Source organism: Xenopus laevis, chromosome 1S, assembly GCF_017654675.1.
Source record: "Xenopus laevis strain J_2021 chromosome 1S, Xenopus_laevis_v10.1, whole genome shotgun sequence".
Taxonomy (NCBI): Eukaryota; Metazoa; Chordata; class Amphibia; order Anura; family Pipidae; genus Xenopus; species Xenopus laevis.
Genome location: NC_054372.1, coordinates 9,625,108 through 9,645,485, shown reverse-complemented (window position 1 = coordinate 9,645,485; position 20,378 = coordinate 9,625,108). Strand labels below are relative to the sequence as shown.

At 40.5% G+C, this 20,378-nt stretch overlaps 1 protein-coding gene across 1 annotated transcript; it reads left to right on the top strand.

The window, feature by feature from the left end:
• Positions 1-112: 112 nt before the first annotated feature.
• rmnd5a.S (required for meiotic nuclear division 5 homolog A S homeolog) lies at positions 113-16,896 on the top strand. Its single transcript, XM_018242996.2, has 9 exons — positions 113-847; positions 5,838-5,980; positions 7,741-7,875; positions 8,467-8,567; positions 10,758-10,924; positions 11,856-12,021; positions 12,555-12,657; positions 13,776-13,930; positions 15,126-16,896. The coding sequence occupies exons 1-9, from the start codon at positions 706-708 to the stop codon at positions 15,187-15,189; spliced, it is 1,176 nt and encodes a 391-aa protein (XP_018098485.1). The 5' UTR covers positions 113-705; the 3' UTR covers positions 15,190-16,896.
• Positions 16,897-20,378: the final 3,482 nt, after the last annotated feature.

The window sequence follows — 20,378 nt, the reverse complement described above, 5'->3', positions numbered from 1 at the left end:
GCATCTTTTGCTGTTACTGTGCCTTTAACAAACACAACAGCACGTGACCAGATTTTACCCATCGCCTCTTGCTTCTTGACGTATTTGGTGGATTTTCCTAGGTCACGCCCAGCAACAACTGCAAAGGACCCGGATGTAAGAAAACAACAACCTACAGACGTCCAATTATAATTGCGAGTGAGAGGGACGCTGATGCGACATCACGAGTTGGAGCATACCATTACTTACAAACTAACGGGGAGGCCCTTGCATAGAATGTTTAGTGTTTATCGTGGCAAATGACAAATACTTGTATTTAGTAATAATAATTAATACGAATCCTGGTGTGTGTGTGAGGCGTAGTGACAGCAAAGCTTGCGGCTTGTAGATAAAGTATTCAGCTATGGCTCCTGCTGTATAATGTGGTACCGTCTGCTTAGAGCTAGTCAACATAGAGCGCCGCTAATAATACAAAAATAATAAGCTGTTGGGGAAGGACAGTTGTTATTGTGGATAAAGTGAGCCGGGGAAAAGCCGACGTGTGAGAGGAGGAAAGCGAACAAGAGCCGCTCCCGGAGAGGCAGAGCCGAAGGAGAGCGCGGGGGCCGTGCGGCCCGGGCCGACGAGCTGTTACTGCTGCTGTCTGAGGAAGAGGAGGCTGCGGAGCTCCCCCGCCCCGTTACACCGGGCCCCGCTCCCTCCTCCTTGTCCTACTACTCGGGGGCCATGGATCAGTGCGGCACGGTGGAGCGGGAGCTGGAGAAGGTTCTGCACAAGTTCGGCGGATACGGACAGTTGTGTGAGCTGGGCCTGGAAGAGCTCATCGAGTATGCGGGGGGACTCAGGAGGGAGATACTACAGGCGGCAGGTGAGACTCACTCTCTGCTGCTCTAGGCTTGGGGGAGTCTGCTTGTTCTTTCTTCCATTGGGTTTAGAAGTTGCCCTTTAATTGGCCTATAATTCTAATAAAGTCCAAATTGACCTGCACCTCTAGGATATGCCCCCCAAACTTCCAGCAATGGCTTCAGCCAGTCTAGGACTGGGACACCAGGGGCCCACCCAAACCTTACACCAGGGCCCACCCTCAGTACTATTTTCTTCTTCTCCTCACTCAACCTCTATCAGGCCAGGATTTGTGGTGAGGCCACAATTGCACGGGCCTAGGGCTGGAAAGTTTTATGGGTGGCATGTTGCCCAGCCACATTATAAAAGCATTAGAAACTCTTCTAAAGCGCAGGATACTCAGTAGAAAACAGATACGTTCTGAAGAATCCCATTGTATACTACAGAGCTTATCTGTTATCTGCTGTGTATCCTGTGTAGGGTTCCCACCTTTTCTGGTTAAAAATGACTGCCTTCCTATATATTTATCTTTTTTCCCTATTACTAACATTGGGATCAACCATTATTTCTATTGGCAAGGTGGCAACCCTAATCCTCTGCTTGAATGGCTGCCCCCTTGGCTACACAGCAGCTTGTTTATATAAACTATAGTAGTACTTATCTGTTATCTACTGTGTATCCTGTGCTTGAATGGCTGCCCCCATGGCTACACAGCAGCTTGTTTATATAAACTATAGTAGTACTTATCTGTTATCTACTGTGTATCCTGTGCTTGAATGGCTGCCCCCATGGCTACACAGCAGCTTGTTTATATAAACTATAGTAGTACTTATCTGTTATCTACTGTGTATCCTGTGCTTGAATGGCTGCCCCCATGGCTACACAGCAGCTTGTTTATATAAACTATAGTAGTACTTATCTGTTATCTACTGTGTATCCTGTGCTTGAATGGCTGCCCCCATGGCTACACAGCAGCTTGTTTATATAAACTATAGTAGTACTTATCTGTTATCTACTGTGTATCCTGTGCTTGAATGGCTGCCCCCATGGCTACACAGCAGCTTGTTTATATAAACTATAGTAGTACTTATCTGTTATCTACTGTGTATCCTGTGCTTGAATGGCTGCCCCCATGGCTACGCAGCAGCCTGTTTAGATAAACTATAGTAGTACTTATCTTTTATCTACTGTGTATCCTGTGCTTGAATGGCTGCCCCCATGGCTACGCAGCAGCTTGTTTATATAAACTATAGTAGTACTTATCTGTTATCTACTGTGTATCCTGTGCTTGAATGGCTGCCCCCATGGCTACACAGCAGCTTGTTTATATAAACTATAGTAGTACTTATCTGTTATCTACTGTGTATCCTGTGCTTGAATGGCTGCTCCCATGGCTACGCAGCAGCTTGTTTATATAAACTATAGTAGTACTTATCTGTTATCTACTGTGTATCCTGTGCTTGAATGGCTGCCCCCATGGCTTCACAGTAGCTTGTTTATATAAACTATAGTAGTACTTATCTGTTATCTACTGTGTATCCTGTGCTTGAATGGCTGCCCCCATGGCTACACAGCAGCTTGTTTATATAAACTATAGTAGTACTTATCTGTTATCTACTGTGTATCCTGTGCTTGAATGGCTGCTCCCATGGCTACGCAGCAGCTTGTTTATATAAACTATAGTAGTACTTATCTGTTATCTACTGTGTATCCTGTGCTTGAATGGCTGCCCCCATGGCTTCACAGTAGCTTGTTTATATAAAGCAAATACACCAGATTTACCAGTTCAGGGCAACAAACACATTGTTTTAATTAATTTAATACACTTTTATTTGTTGGTGTTACTGTTCTTTTAAGACACACTGAGCTAAGATCCTGGACTTTGCTGTTTATACCAGAGCTGACACTCACCACTGGACGTTGGAGCTTGAATAACATTTTGGCATGCCCATGCTAACTCTTCTCTTCTGTTAATACTTATTTTATTTTCTATCCAAGAAAAGCATTGTTTTATCAAGGTTATGTTAAAGAATGAGAAGAAACCTCTCCTATAAAGCTGGGTCTCCTTTAAGATGATAATTACACTGAAATTGCCTCCCATAACAGAGCACAATCATTTAAAAAAACAACAACATTTTTTGTAGGTGCATGTAATGCACGCCTACTGTATACACATTCAGCAAAGCCCTTTATTACTGCTTTGTGGTGACTCCCAAATTTGGTGTGGCCTGGCTGCTCTCATTCTACATTCATTCCTGTGTTCTATAATTAGAATATTCTATTGTTGTGTCCTGACAGTTAGGGGCAGATTTATCAAAGGTCGAGGTGAAGTTTCGAAGTGAAAAACTTTTCGAGCTATTTTTGTGTACTTCGACTAGGGAATAATCATACTTCCATTCGAATTTGAAAAAACTTTGAAATTCGAAGGTGGATTTTTTTTGAAGTACTGTCTCTTTAAAACTTCAACTTCGACCATTCGCCACCTAAAAGGTGCCGAAGTGCTGTTTTGGCCTATGGGGGACCTCCTACAACCTGTATGGAGGCAATTGGGGTAGTTTGGGAGATCGAAGGTCTAAGTTAAAAAAAAAAACTTTGAATCGAAGTAGGCCGAATTCGACCCACTTCCACCCCAAAAAAACTTCGACCTCCATTCGATTAGTCTTTTTGAATTCAAAGTTTTTTTTTTTTCAACTTCGACCTTTGATAAATATGCCCTGGGTAAATATCTTGCAGCTTTTGTAATGTGTGAGCTGTAACTGTAATTAAATGTCTGATGTGTATGCCAAAAGTCGGTTAATAAGACTACAGCTATGGGACCTGTTATCCAGAATTCTCCCTGTGGTTTTTTCGGATAATGGATCTTTCTGTAATTTGAATCTTCATACATTAAAGGGATCCTGTCATCGGAAAACATGTTTTTTTCAAAACACACCAGCAGAATTCTGCACTGACATCCATTTCTCAAAAGAGCAAACAGATTTTTTTTATATTCAGTTTTGAAATGGGGCTAGACATTTTCTCAATTTCCCAGCTGCCCCCAGTCATAAGACTTGTGCCTGCACATCAGGAGAGAAATGCTTTCTGGCAGGCTGCTGTTTTTCCTTCTCAATGTAACTGAATGTGTCTCAGTGGGACATGGGTTTTTACTATTGAGTGTTGTTCTTAGATCTACCAGGCAGCTGTTATCTTGTGTTAGGGAGCTGCTATCTGGTTACCTTCCCATTGTTCTGTTAGGCTGCTGGAGGGGGCTGATATCACTCCAAGTTGCAGTACAGCAGTAAAGAGTGACTGAAGTTTATCAGAGCACAAGTCACATGACTTGGGGCAGCTGGGAAACTGACAATATGTCTAGCCCCATGTCATATTTCAAATTTGAATATAAAATTCGAATATACTTGATATTCCACTGGGGGCTGTTTAATAAAAAAAATGGAATATCTTAAACTCAGACAAATTTTACTGACTCGAAAACTGCCATTGAATTTGAAACAAATTCGATTAATCTGGATTTGAGTTTTTTCTCTGAAAAAAACTTGAATGTCAGGAAGGCTAGTAACATGTCCTAATTGGTACCTGGATCTTTATACTTGAACTCAGCAGGAATAGTCAAATTTATGTTTTTAAAGGGCCAGAGTATGATAAATCTTGAAATTAGAATTAAAATTCAAGTTGAGTTTGGATCCTTCACAATTCGAATTTGAGAGTTTTGACCCTAAAAAAAAAAGTGAAAATTCGAATTTTCAATTCAACCCTTAATAAATCTGCCCCTTAATGTTTATATGATTTTCTAGTAGATTTTAAGGACAAGGAAAGTCTAACTAAAGAAGTAGCTAGAAATGTTGTACATGGCGTTGTTGTGCTTCTGTACCAGCCCAAGGCAACCACAGCCCTTTAGCAGTAAAGATCTGTGTCTCCAAAGATGCCCCAGTAGCTCCCCATCTTCTTCTCTGCTGATTCACTGCACATGCTCTGTGCTGCTGTCACTTACTGAGCTTAGGGACCCACTCACAATATACAGTACACATAGAATAGAAATGTCACAATATAAGGCTGATTAGTAATTAATACACATAATTACTACATGGCAGCACAGAAACCAGTGTAATTAGCATCAGAATTTAATAATCAGCAAACCTGTAGCATCAGCTTATATTACAGCCAGGGAAGCTCATTTTCTGCTGGATAATTAGTGACGAGCCCTAAGCTTAGCTTCTCAACAGCCAATCAGAGCCCACTGAGCATGTGAGTGTCACAGACACTTTCCAAGATGGTGACCCCCTGTGACAAGTTTGAAGTCCTGGATCATTGCTGCTATTGACAAGCTGAAACTTTAGCCTCGTGCAATAAGCTCAGTATATAAAATATGGCATTTTTGTGTCTATTCATTTTCAGGGTTTAGTTCTCCTTTAAAGTATAAACATCTAAATTATGCAAACATCCTTTAATTGGAAACTCCCAAGCATTCTGGATAATTGGTCCCATACCTGTAGTAACATCCAGTAATGTTTAATAATAATAAACGTTGACGTGTATATGTATAACAGTATTTGGGGTTATTGTCATTAGAGTGAGTTTTAGGGGTGATGACAGATTGTACTAATTCTCTTCTTTCTGATAAAATCTCCTCTAGAGTAAGCAACAAATTGTCTGAAAATAAATTGTCACATTTATGCCTTTTTATTACGGATGCATCGAAATCCCAGAATCCTTCGTGAAAGATACAGCTGAATACCGAGACCGAATCCTAATTTGCATAAGCAAATTAGGGGAGGGAATGGAAAAAGTGGGGAAAAAAATATTTGACTTCCTTGTTTTGTGATGAAAAGTCATGTGATTTCCGTTCCCTCCCCTAATTTGTATATGCAAATTAGGATGCGTTTCGGCCAGGCAGCAGCATTCAGCCGAATCCTGCTGAAAAAGGCAGAATCCCGAACCGAATCCTGGATACGGTGCATCCCAGCTTTTTATGCAGTTCACTAACTGAACTTTTTTTTTTTTTTAATTTTTTTGACTAGAACACGATGGTGAATTATCCGGGACGTTATCTCTGGTGCTGACGCAGTGCTGTAAACGGATAAAAGATACAGTTCAGAAACTGGCGTCGGATCATAAAGACATTCACAGCAGTGTCTCACGAGTGGGGAAAGCTATCGATAAGGTAAGTGCACTTTTCCTTCCCACAATGGTGAGTCCCATGGGCTCAGGTCAGACCTGTAGATTCTGGTGAATCACAAATTCCCAAAAACTGCCTTTCCTCTATGAATGTCATTATTAGTGAAATAAAGAGGCTTTAAATTCTAACCAGATGTATATTTTGGCTTTGTTCTGCCTGCAAATGGTCAATTGCAATTAGTCTGCCCCTTATACAGTCCTGCACCAATCACTTATTGCTTTAGGTTGTGTATGGGACTGGCAGAGAGTCTTGCACATGCCCCCCATAGTGTAACATTAACACTGCAATGCTTAAAGGGATACTGTCATGGGAAAACATTTTTTTCAAATGCATCAGTTAATAGTGCTGCTCCAGCAAAATTGAAAATCCATTTCTCAAAAGAGCAAACAGATTTTTTTATATTTAATTTTGAAATCTGACATGGGGCTAGACATTTTGTCCATTTCCCAGCTGCCCCCAGTCATGTGACTTGTGCCTGCACTTTAGGATGGAACTACTTTCTGGCAGGCTGTTATTTCTCCTACTTAATGTAACAATGTGTCTCCGTGGGACTTGGATTTTACTATTGAGTGTTGTTCTTAGATCTACCAGGCAGCTGTTATCTTGTCAAGTCTTTAAAGTTGTGGACAAACAGGAACATAAAACCGCAGAAACTGTGCTGCAAGGTTTTTTTTTATTCACAACATATTTCGAGCTAAAGTGGCTCTTTTTCACTCTTTTTCACATGTTTCGAAAAAACCTTGCAGCACAGTTTCTGCGGTTTTATGTTCCTGTTTGTCCACAACTTTAAAGACTTGGCATTTGCATCGCTTCTATTTTAGGACAGATGCTGTGGTGCAGGAGCCCTATCGTGATACTGGTACAAACTACTTCTTCTTTCAGCTGTTATCTTGTGTTAGGGAGCTGCTATCTGGTTACCTTCCCATTGTTCTTTTGTTTGGCTGCTGGGGGGAGGGGGTGATATCAGTCCAACTTGCAGTAAAGAGTGATTGAAGTTTATCAGAGCACAAGTCACATGACTGGGGGCAGCTGGGAAACTGACATTATGTATAGCCCCATGTCAGATTTCAAAATTAAATATAAAAAAATCTGTCTGCTCTTTTGAAAAATGGATTTCGGTGCAGAATTCTGCCGGAGCAGCACTAATAACTGATGTTTTTTGAAAAAAACATGTTTTCCCATGACCGTATCTCTTTAAAGGAGAAGGAAAGCTACAGAGGCATTTTATTGCCAATAGATTAGCCACAATAGTGCAGCTATAAGGCTACATTTATTCTGCAGAATGCTTTACCATACCTGAGTAAAATGGTCTAGAAGCTCTCTGTATGTTTAGGATAGCAGTTGCAGTATTAGCTCGGTGGGACATCACTTCCTGCTCCTACTTGCTCTGGGCTCAGATTACAGCAGGGATGGGAGGGAGAGGAGCAAACTGAGCATGCTCAAGCCCAAGCCCTGGAGGTTTAAGCTGAAAACAGGAAGTCTGATACAGAAGCCCATGAGTACACAATAGAAGGAAAGAAATGTGCTGTTTCTTTTGACAGGGGACTCAGAGCAGCATTACTTTGAGGGTTACTGGTATATTTATATAGACCTTTCTGATAAAGCTTACTTAGTTTTAACCTTTCCTTCTCCTTTAAAAACAGACCTGTTCAGGTCTCGGCTTCTATAAACTAACCCCACAGATCTTTGCTATAGAAATGTTTTTCCTCTGCTTTGGTTGTGATTTCACATGTTTTGTCTTTTAGAATTTTGATGCTGACATTAGCAGTGTGGGGATAGATGGCTGTTGGCAGACAGACAGCCAGCGAATATTCAGTGAGGTGATGGTTGAGCACTTCTTCAGACAAGGAATGCTGGACGTGGCCGAAGAACTCTGTCAGGTACGCATAGTTTAGCAACCATGTTTTGCTTCTTAAAGGGCCAGTAATACCAGAAAATAAAAATGGTGGCATAACACCTATGTCTTGGTTTGCATTAATTTTAGGGATGCACCGAATCCAGGATTTGGCCTTTATCTGCAGAATTCGGCTGAATCCTTCTGCCCAGCTGAACCAAATCAGAATCCTAATTTGCGTATGCAAATTAGGGACGGGGAGGGAAATTGCGTGACTTTCACAAAACAAGGAAGTAAAAAATGTTTTCCCCTTCCCACCCCTAATTTGCATATGCAAATTAGGGTTCGGTATTCGCCCGAATCTTTTGCATGGATTCAGTTTTGCCTAATTCGATCTTTATACTTAATAACAGTACGCATATTCATGAACTGAGACATAACACTGGGGTAATGGCATTTTTTTTATTTTAAGATCAGCGAAGGTGCAAATATATTATGAGCTGCCGTATTTTGTATTGGATTCTGCCGTCACTCGTTCATTAGTGTTGGCATTAGTGGTACAGTGCTGTAAAAGAGATGTGTTACATGTACATGTTATTTAAACTAATGTAACACAGACTCTGTCTTCTCTCTGCAGGAAGCCAGCCTTTCTATGGACACAAGCCAAAAAGAGCCGTTTGTGGAGTTGAACAGAATATTAGAGGCTTTAAAGGTCCGAGTGCTTCGGCCAGCTCTAGAGTGAGTTGTGTTTCACTATACAGTAGACTAGAGTTTTGTGATTACCAATCATGTCCTAGAGGAGGGCCTTCTCTTACTTTTTTTATATTTGAAGAAATTAAACCAGTGTCCGAATGGGGGAGGGGTCTGGCTACAGAATCGGGGGCCCACACACCCCCATTACCCCTAGGGCCACCATCAGGGCCCACGGGTTTTTTTGTCTTAGTTGGGCAAAAGAGAGGACGGGAGCTCCGGTGTCAGCATTATTTTTCTCCTATTCAATTCTCTGTACCTTCATTGGTCGCTTAAGTTTAAGTCCCCGGTAAAGATGCAATGGGATTGGATTTTTTTTTTTTTTATTTAAAGGAGGGTCCTTTCCACCAGTGGCTTTTTATAGCTTGTGGGGGGTGGCCCAGGCCATCAATATTTTTTTTTTTTTTTTAGGGATGCACAAAATCTAGGGTTTGGTTCAGGATTCTGCCCTTTTCAGCAGGATTTTGATTTGGCTGAATCCTTGTGCCTGGCTGAACCAAATTCGAATCCTAATTTGCATATGTAAATTAGTGGTGGGTAGGGAAATCACGTGACAACGTCATTTGCATATGCAAATTAGGATTCGTTTGGTTATCGGTCGAATCTTACACCAAGGATATGGGTATTCGGTGCATCCCTATTTTTTTTTTTTTTTTTTTTTTTTACCAGTTACATAACATGTTTTATAACGTGGGTGGGGGGTTGGCCACCAGGGAGTTACTGTTTTACCTCTGATGTCTGTGTTGCCTTTTTACTGTGGGGTGGGGCTTGGGAGCGGCGGGTTCCAGGGGGCCCAGAAAATGTTGCCGTACAGGGCCCGGGATTTCTGAAGGCGGCCCTGCTTACCCCCTCTTTCTTTTATCCTCTCTTCCCAATCGGGTGCAGGGAGTTCACAATCTAATGTGCCCATGGGGAGCAGGTCTGGGACAACAGGGTTTTTTCCTGGTGTCCCACCAGCCCAGTCCGACCCTGAATGAAAGATTTCGCTAAAGCAAAATCAACACCGCAACTTTTAAAAAATTATAAACCCAACATGTTTTTTTCTCAATATGCATGCAGTTATAAAAGTGTATTTATTATGTCATATTAAGATATGGCTCCATGTGGGGTGATTGATATATATTTTAATATGACATAATAAATACTCTTATAACTGCATGAATATAGAGAAGAATGTTTTGGGTTTGTGTTACCTCTGTTTGGTCACTAGAGGTCTCTATCATGCTTCACTTTTGTGTCTTATTCTTAATATAGATTCTGTAGCCAATACATTTTTCATGATCAGCAACCTTTAAAAAGCATATAATAAATCAGAATTTTTAAAGGAGAACTAAACCCCCCAAACGAATGAAAACCCCTACCCTCCATAGTCCCCCCTCCCTGTTCCCCTCCACACACAGGTGTTAATACCTGTAAATGCCCCTAAGATGGTGCCCGTGAGCTCCGCTGACTCTGCATCGAGGGGTAATTAAAGGAGAATTCAACCTGTAATAAAAAAAACCCTCCCCCTCCTACCCTGGGTAGCGCCTCCTCCCCCCCCCAGCCTACCTTCCCCCCGGGCAAATGCCCCTAATTTTTTACTCACCCCTCCGTGCAGATTCTAGCGTCGGAGTTCACGGCAGCCATCTTCTGTCTTCTTTGGAAGTTTTGGCAGTTGGAGTAAATTTCCGGGGCCCGAACCATTGCACATGCGCAAAAAGTCACAGATTTTAGGAAATTTTCATAACTTTCTGAGCATGGGCAGTTGTTTGGAACCGGAAATGTACTCCCAACTGCGCATGCGCAGAAAATGCCGTTAAGACATGAAGATTATCGAAGAAGATGGCTGCCGTGAACTCCGTGGCCAGAATCTGCACGGAGGGGTGAGTAAAAAATTAGGTGCATTTGCCCCAGGGGGGGGGGGGGGGCAGGTAGGCTGGGGGGGGAGGAGGGAGGGTTTTTTTTATTATGGGTTGAATTCTCTTAAAGACTTTGGGGCATTTTCAGGTATTAACACCTGTGGGGGGGAGGATTGGCAGGGAGGGGGACTATGGAGGGTAGGGATTTTCATTAGTTTCGTTCTCCTTTAAAGGTCTGCTAAAACAACTGTAAAAAATGTCTTTCTAAAAACAAAAGTGGAGGGACATCTGCGTGACAGCACAAATTGTGATTTATTTGTTATTCTGCTTTTTTCCATAGGTGGGCTGTATCCAACAGAGAGATGCTTATGGCTCAGAACAGCTCGTTGGAATTCAAACTGCACAGATTATATTTTATTAGTTTATTGATGGGAGGAACAGTGAACGAGCGGGAAGCGCTGCAGTATGCCAAAAACTTCCAGCCCTTTGCGGAAAACCATCAGAAAGGTACTTTCAAGCAATTTGCTTCATTTTAAAATCATATAATGCACAAAGTTTGGCCAAGTGCTGTAACCCTTAGTAACCAATAAGATGTTTTATTTCATAGGGGGACTATCGCGAAAATGAAAATTTATTATAAGCTTCATACTGAAATAGGAAACTTTCTAAATACAAATAATTAATCATCATTTCTGAAATAATTAAGTTTATAATCACTATCCCTCTCTCAGCATCTGTTTCTCTTCATTCTCTCTTCATGCAGCAGTTGGGTGTCAGATAATTACTGACAGTTAGATCCAATATATCTTATAGGGGGGCTCCTTTTACCTAGAAGATGTATTAAAGATAACTCTATTAAACTCACCAGACATCATGTCATTCATTTGCTAGGAAAGGAGCCCCCCTATAAGATATATTGGATCTAACTGTCAATGAATATCTGACACCCAACTTCTGCATGATTATAATTTGAAAGCTTCTTATTTGTGTATGCTGAAGCTTATATTACATTTTAATTTCCACGATAGTTCCCTTTTAAACAGGTGACCAGTAAATGCTACATGCTATAGCTAGACCTGTAGCGAACATTGCACTTTTTATTATATAACAGATGTTGTAGTTCCCAATTCACGAACATGTAACAACATTATGGTAATGATTAGGAACTCTCACTTCTAATTGTTTAGATGAGAAAGAAGTATCTTAGGTGGTTCAGAACGGGTGCAAGGGACACCCATATTGTGTCACAGCTGCAGTTCCAGGTACTTGTGGAACATACATTTCGGGACTAAGAATAGATTTTATAACTGTAAAAAATGTTCTCATGTGAAATTGTATTGCTTTGATGTGTGTGTCTAGGTTTGATTCTAGGCTGAGCTATAACAGGCTACAGTTATTCAGCATCTAATACATATGTTTTATTATATTTTTGTTTTAGATATACAGGTCCTTATGGGGAGCCTTGTGTACCTACGTCAAGGCATTGAGAACTCTCCGTATGTTCATCTGCTGGATGCAAACCAGTGGGCAGATATCTGTGACATCTTTACTCGTGATGCTTGTGCCCTGCTCGGTCTCTCTGTAGAATCACCTCTCAGTGTTAGGTAAGTGCACAGCATGTTCCTTCACTGAACGGTTACTCCTGCTTTTTGACTTTGTTTAAAGGATTATTATTCAATAGATTAGCCACAATAGTGCAAGCCATAAGACTATATTTATTCTGCAGAATGCTTTACCATATTAGAGTACAGCTCTAGAAGCTCTCTGTTTGTTTAGGATAGCAGCTGCAATATTAGCTTGCTGTGACATCACTTCCTGCCTGAGTCTCTCCCCTGCTCACTCATAGCTCTGAGCTCAGATTACAGCAGGGAGGGGAGAAGGGAGGGGGAGAGAGGAACGAACTGAGCATGCTCAAGCCCAAGCCCTGGAGGTTTAAGCTGAAAACAGGAAGTCTGATACAGAAGCCCATGAGTACACAATAGAAGGAAAGAAATGTGCTGTTTCTTTTGACAGAGGACTCAGAGCAGCATTACTTTGAGGGTTTACTAGTGTATTTATATAGACCTTTCTGATAAAGCTTACTTCGTTTTAGCCTTTCCTTCTCCTTTAACGTTTTATGTATAATTTTTCCCTGCAGCTTTTCAGCTGGATGTGTGGCACTCCCTGCCCTCATTAACATCAAGGCAGTGATAGAACAGAGGCAGTGTACGGGTGTGTGGAACCAGAAAGATGAATTACCTGTGAGTACACTTTTCTTGTAATGTTTCAGAGGCTTTACTTACACAGATCGTATTACACGGAACACTGTAACCACCAACATGTTCATGTATTCCTTTGAATTGGTGGATGTGTTATCAGAAAAGCCATTGTATATTTTTATTCTTTTTAACAACCCTCTTGTATCAGAGCCTGGTATTGTATAAATTAATCTTTTCTGGTTAGCCGTTGGAGGTGGCACTGGAGAAACCAGCCAGACCTGTGTGTTTAAACTCCAATAGGGTAATTGTATGATTTGACGGATTCTACCCAGCCTTATGATGTGGCTAAACAAAATCATTTGATAAATAAACCTCTTAAACTTATAGCACACTGGGACAGAATGCTCTGTTATACAGATAGCTAGAATCTCAGCTGCCATAAAGCAGGACAGGACTGTTGCTTCCAATGGGGAGCAGATAGGATCTGTGCAGCCACTGGGACAGAATGTTCTGTTATACAGATAGCTAGAATCTCAGCTGCCATAAAGCAGGACAGGACTGCTGCTTCCAATGGGGAGCAGATAGGATCTGTGCAGCCACTGGGACAGAATGTTCTGTTATACAGATAGCTAGAATCTCAGCTGCCATAAAGCAGGACAGGACTGCTGCTTACAATGGGGATCAGATAGGATCTGTGCAGCCACTGGGACAGAATGCTCTGTTATACAGATAGCTAGAATCTCAGCTGCCATAAAGCAGGACAGGACTGCTGCTTACAATGGGGATCAGATAGGATCTGTGCAGCCACTGGGACAGAATGTTCTGTTATACAGATAGCTAGAATCTCAGCTGCCATAAAGCAGGACAGGACTGCTGCTTACAATGGGGATCAGATAGGATCTGTGCAGCCACTGGGACAGAATGTTCTGTTATACAGATAGCTAGAATCTCAGCTGCCATAAAGCAGGACAGGACTGCTGCTTACAATGAGGATCAGATAGGATCTGTGCAGCCACTGGGACAGAATGTTCTGTTATACAGATAGCTAGACTCTCAGCTGCCATAAAGCAGGCCGGAACTTCTGTTGATGAGTGAAGCTGGTTCTCTTGTGTCATTTATATTAAAGCTGAATTTGTTTTTTTGTTTTTTTTAATTCCTAGATTGAAGTGGACCTTGGAAAAAAATGCTGGTATCATTCGATATTAGCCTGCCCTATACTTCGTCAGCAAACCACAGATAACAATCCTCCTATGAAACTTGTTTGTGGGCACATTATATCAAGAGACGCGCTGAATAAAATGTTCAATGGCAGCAAGTAAGTTTTTTGTTTTTTTTTGTTTTTTTTCTTCTTTCGCAAGATGGATTTGCATTTGAGTCGATGGTTATCTTCATAAAGTTTAGCACTCTCTGATTTATTTAAAACCTGGCAATGAATCTGATGCTGTTATATTAATAAACTGCCTGAATAAAGAAAAAAAAATTCTAGTACAGTATTTAATTACCACTTGGAGGGAAAGAGATCTAGACATCTGCTTGAATGACTATTTTATCGTATTAGTAGCTTTGTATTTTCTCATTGAAAGGGGTGTTTCACCTTTGAGTTAATTTTTTGTATTTTTTGCATTTGTTTTTTTTTATTTGTGGTTTTTGAGTTATTTAGCTTTTTATTTAGCGGTTTTATTTCAGCAATCTGGTTGCTAGTGTTCAAATTACCCTAGCAACCATGCACTGATTTGAATCAGAGACTGGAATATGAACTGATGAGGGCCTGAATAGAAAGATGAGTAATAACAATACATGTGCAGCTTTATAAATCATTTGCTTTATAGATGGGGTCAGTGACCCCCCCCCCATTTGAAAGTTGGAAAGAGTCAGATGATGATAATAATAATTCAAAAACTACTGAAAAGGAAAAATGAAGGCCAATTGAAAAGTTGCTTAGAATGAGTGATTGATTCTATAGCATACTAAAAGTTAATTTAAAGGTGAAACACCCCTTTAATAAAGCATCCTATCCTTTTAGGATGGAACTGCTTTCTGGCAGGCTGCTGTTTTCTCCTACTCAATGTAACTGAACGTGTTTCAGTGGGACCTGGATTTTACTATTGAGTGCTGTTTTTAGATCTACCAGGCAGCTGTTATCTTGTGTTAGGGAGCTGCTATCTGGTTACCTTCCCATTGTTCTGTTGTTAGGCTGTTGGGGGGGGGGGGTGATATTACTACAACTACAATTATTTTTACAAATTTGGATTATTTGGATAAAATGGAGTCTGTGGGAAACAGCATTTCCGTAATTTACAGCTATAGGATCCGTTATCTGGAAACCCAGAAAGCTTCATTTACTTTAGGCGATGTACTTGAGCTGCATTCTCTCACAATATTTAAATTTAAAGCATATAAAATATTTTTTCATGGGCTTTTTGTGGCCAACATTAAACCAATCCTATTCTAATAAGTGTCCCCTTTCTTCATGTATTGTCCGTTCATTTTCTACCTTTTTTTGTCCACAGATTAAAATGTCCATATTGTCCTATGGAGCAAAGTCCCGGAGACGCCAAACAGATCTTTTTCTGAAGAATTCGGTTTGTTTTGGATTTTGATGAACTGGTGTTTAGTATAATTTCCCTGGTGCACTTGAGAATCCGCAGGGAATGCTCTTTATCCTTTCTCTACAGACCTAGATCACTATTGTTGTAGGTGGTTTCATGGAGGCCCCACCAGTCCCAACATCACTGGGTGAAACTCACAGCTCTGCCGTGTTTTGATAGCAAAAATAGTGGGGATGCACCGAATCCACTATTTGGATTCTGTCGAACCCCCGAATCCTTCATGAAAGATTCGAATACCAATCCGAATCCTAATTTCCGTATGCAAATTAGGGTTGGGAAGGTGAAAAAAATTTTTACTTCCTTGTTTTGTGACAAAAAGTCTTGCAGTTTCCCTCCCAGTCCCTAATTTGCATATTTAAATTAGGAATCGGATTTGGTTCGCCAGGGCAGAAGGATTCGGCTGATTACGAATCCTGCTGAAAAAGACCGAATCCTGGATTCGGTGCACCCCATAAAAATAGAGATAGAAGGCGCACACACAACAAAACAAAATGAGGTGCAATACTTATGGGACTCCCCAGAAGAGTCGCCAAAATTAGTAGAACATTCCAGAAAAAGCAAAGTCTGCACACTCAAAATTAAAGCAAATTCATATTATTCCATCAAAAGGAAAAATAATTACAAAAGTGTCCCCTACACGTTTCGACCGTTAAAGGGGTGGTTCCCCTTTAGGTTAACTTTAATATGTTCTAGAATGGCCAATTCTAATCAACATTTATATTGGTCTTCATTATTTATTTTTTATAGCTTTTTAATTATTTGCCTTCTTCTTCTGACTCTTTCCAGCTTTCAAATGGGGGTCACTGACCCCATCTAAAATAACAAATGCTGTGTACGGCTACACATTTACTGTTATTGCTACTTTTTGATACTCTTCTTTCTTTTTGGGCCCTCTACTATACATATTCAAGTGAGTGCATGGTTGCTAAGGACAGTTGGACCCTAGCAACGAGATTGTTGACATTGCAAACTAGAGAGCTGACGAATAAAAAGCTAAATAACTCAAAAACCACAAATAATAAAAAATGAAAACCAACTGCAAGTTATCTCAGAATATCATTCTCTACCGCATACTAAAAGTTAACTCAAAGGTGAACAACCCCTTTAATTCCCCTGATGAAGATTTAAATGGTTGAAACGAGTAGGGCCTATGCTTTGGGGCCACTTTTGTAACTATTTTTTCTTTTGATGGAATTAAATGAATTAAGTGTGCAGACTTTTTGCTTTTTCTGCATTGCCATATTTTGACTCCATTCTCTAACCTTGGTCTCTCAATCTGACCCAGCGAACCGCACCAGCATTGCTCAAAATGCGGGGGTTTTGTTAAAGATGTGACTTTTTATTGCTGATGTTGTGAGTCCTATTCCCTCGTATGGTGAGTGTAAATAACTATAAAACAAATACTACAGAAAGTATCATAAAGAGAATAGTGGATATAGAGGTGACTTGTATTTTTTTTTTTTTGCCAAGACAAATGGCTAAATTATCCAGATTTTTCACCCAGAGGTTTTTCTGTCGTCGTACTTAACAAAAAAAAATAAATGTAAATAAATAAACCTACTGTCAAATTAAGAGAGCGAGGGACTGTTTTGCTGCTAGGGTGAAAATGTGCTTTAATTATTAAGAAATGTTTGTGTCACCAGATTATTCAATAAAAAAACAAAGTTCTGTATTTGGTGTTGTGTAGGCAAGGTGTGTTTGTGCTCACCGGTATGTAAGAGTTGGGAAAACCACCGCTTAAATTAAAGGGGAACTATCGTGAGAATTATAATTTAATATAAGCTTCATTGCACTGAAGCAAGAAACTTTCTAAATACAATCAATTAAATATTATGCAAAGTTTTTGAAATTATTAAGATTATATTCACTATCCCTCTCTCAGCATCTGTTTCTCTTCATTCTCTCTTCATACAGCAGTTGGGTGTCAGATATTCATTGACCGTTAGATCCAATATATCTTTTATGGGGGCTCTTTTCCTAAAAAAATAATATTCCTAGATAAACTAAAAATCCCCCCAGGAAATCCCCCTGGGTACAAAATGTTCAAAAAAAAAAAAAAATCTGGCACTGAGTGTAAATTAAATGGGTAATTCTGCTGGCACTTAAAGTGGACCTGACACCCAGACACACAAATCTGTATAACAAAAGTCCTTATTAAATTAAACATGAAATCCAATTTTTATTTTTTATTAAAGCATTCCTAGCTCTTGTAAACTCATTTAAAAATCTCAGCTGTCAATCAAATAGTTTCTGCTTTTCCTAGAGGCGGGGCAGACAATTACTTTCACTTTCCATTCAGCACTTCCTACATGTCACTGCTCTCCACACATTCCCCCGTTCTCTTCACCATTTAATTGTGTAGCCAGGACATGGGGATGGACATCAGGTCCCCCATTCTGGTGCACAAACAAGATTCTGAGATGATACAAGTCTTGTCTTAATAACAGTGTCCACAATATGGCTCCTGCCTGCTTGTTATAATTATGAGTTCCCAGACTGAAGGAAACAAGATTCATTTATATAGTGGAATAAAAGTTCATTTTGCTTGACTAACTGATAAAATAGGATTTTGAATTATTTTTTTGGGTGACAGGTCCCCTTTAAAGGGTTATAAGCCTGGAATTTTACTGGTTCTTAATTTTATGTTTTGAATTACGTTGCCATGAATTTTAAATCAACCATAAGAAAGTGAAATGTAATTCTCCTCTCCCATGAGCTGGATAAATAGCCGACAGGCTCTGGTACAGTGTGAAGTACAAATAGAGGTGCCCATCCATGTGCAGCATTTATTTATTGATACCAATTGTTGGAGTCCTGCGTGGAACCAATTTGTTAAACCCGACTCGCAACCCAAACCCCCATATTTACCCGCATAGTTACCCACATGGACCTGTTACGGTGTTACCCGACCCGCAAGTACTTTATCCGCGACCTGCTGACCATCAAGAAACAGGAAGTGCTGTCATTGTAAACTGGAAGTGACATCATTAGAAGTACGAGTGATCAGAAAAAAAGGAGTAAAACTTGCTATTGAGAAGACCCGTGACCCACAGACCCGGAGAACCGCCAACCTGCGTCTGTACCCGCTCGAAAAACTTCTACCTGCAACCCGCAGGTTTTTACGGGTACCCGACCCGCTGTAGGACTCTACCATTAGCAAACCATCCCCTCTTCTATTCAACTAATAGCAGTGTATAATGATATCATTGAGTTGTCTTTCTCTATTCAACCACCAGATGTCACTAGTTACATAATGTACTCGCCTTATAGAATTAATTGTGGCACTAGGGCACATTATTTTCCTTTATTTATATAGCACCAACATATTCTTCAGCACTTTACTGCAATTCTACATCATCCTCATCGGTCCTGGGCCCCAGTGGAGCTCACCTTCTAAAGTCCTATCACATGCACACAGACATTGGTTTTTACCAGCAGGGAATAAACAGCCTCTGGTGCTTTTGGTGTGTGGAAGAAAACCTCACGCAGGCACAGGGAGTCCTTTATCAACACTGGGCTAATTTGCCCCTGGGCAGGATTCTATGGCAACCAATCAAACTGTTGCCTTCATTGTTCTACCTGCAGCTGGCTGAAAAAGGCCCTGCTTTGTTGCTATGGGTTACTGCCCACGTGCCAATTTATCCAGTGTTGATTAATAACCCCCACAGACTCTTTGCAGTTGCTTCCCTGGCCAGAAATTGAGCCTACAACCCCTACATGGCACCAGGGATAGCTGCCCCTATCAAGAATATATGTTAAAGGGGAGTAAAGCTTTAAAATAAGTGAATGTAAAATTGATTTATTTTTTTTTAATTCCAAGATATTAAAGGATACATGTACTGTTAATATGAATGACTTTTGTTACAACAGCACCACCTGCTGGTCAGTTTCCCACCAGTCTGACCACCAAGTACATACATAGTTAGTTAGTTACATAGTTAAATTGGGTTGAAAAAAGACAAAGTCCATCAAGTTCAACCCCTCCAAATGAAAACCCAGCCCCATACACACACCCCTCCCTACTTTCACATAAATTCTATATACCCATATCTATACTAACTATAGAGTTTAGTATCACAATAGCCTTTGTATTATGTCTGTCCAAAAAATCATCCAAGTCCCTCTTATAGTCATTAACTGAATCAGCATCACAACATCACCCGGCAGTGCATTCCACAACCTCACTGTCCTGACTGTGAAGAACCCCCTACGTTGCTTCAAATGAAAGTTCTTTTCTTCTAGTCTAAAGGGGAGGCCTCTGGTACGGTGATTCTCTTTATGGTTAAAAAGGTCCCCTGCTATTTGTCTATAATGTCCTCTAATGTACTTGTAAAGTGTAATCATGTCCCCTCGCAAGCACCTTTTTTCCAGAGAAAACAACCCCAACCTTGTCAGTCTCCCCTCATAATTTAACTCTTCCCTCCCTCTAACCAGTTTAGTTGCACTTAGTCTCTGCACTCTCTCCAGCTCATTTATATCCCTCTTAAGGACTGGAGTCCAAAACTGCCCCCATACTCCAGATGAGGCCTCACCAGGGACCTATAAAGAGGCAGAATTATGTTTTCATCCCTTGAGTTAATGCCCTTTTTTATACAAGACAGAACTTTATTTGCTTTAGTAGCCACAGAATGACACTGCCCAGAATTAGACAACTTGTTATCTACAAAGACCCCCAGATCCTTCTCATTTAAGGAAACTCCCAACACACTGCCATTTAGTGTATAACTTGCATTTATATTATTTTTGCCAAAGTGCATAACCTGCATTTATCAACATTGAACCTCATTTTCCAGTTTGCTGCCCAGTTTTCCAGTTTAGACAAATCACTGTGCAAAGTGGCAGCATCCTGCATGGAACCTATAGTTCTGCACAATTTAGTATCATCTGCAAAAATTAGTAGTCAAGGAAGTTGTCAGGAGAAAGAGGCTGCTCTGATGTTTTTCTGCTTAGGAATAAAATTAGAAACCTTTCTCAAATCTTTCCTAAGCAGAAGAACATCAGCCTTTTTCTTTCTCCTGACAACTTCCTTGACTACTTGGTGGTCAGACTGGTGGGAAACTGACCAGCAGGTGGCGCTGTTGTAACAAAATTCATTCATATTAACAGCACATGTATCCCTTAATATCTTGGAATTAAAAAATAAATAATGTACAT

What these genes read in the sequence shown, in the direction of transcription:
- rmnd5a.S (XM_018242996.2), top strand. Translation starts at nt 706, where the DNA reads ATGGATCAGTGCGGCACGGTGGAGCGGGAGCTGGAGAAGGTTCTGCAC. An exon ending in TGGCCGAAGAACTCTGTCAG is followed by an intron (nt 7,876 to 8,466) that starts GTACGCATAGTT and finishes TTCTCTCTGCAG; the next exon opens with GAAGCCAGCCTTTCTATGGA. An exon ending in GAATCACCTCTCAGTGTTAG is followed by an intron (nt 12,022 to 12,554) that starts GTAAGTGCACAG and finishes TTTTCCCTGCAG; the next exon opens with CTTTTCAGCTGGATGTGTGG.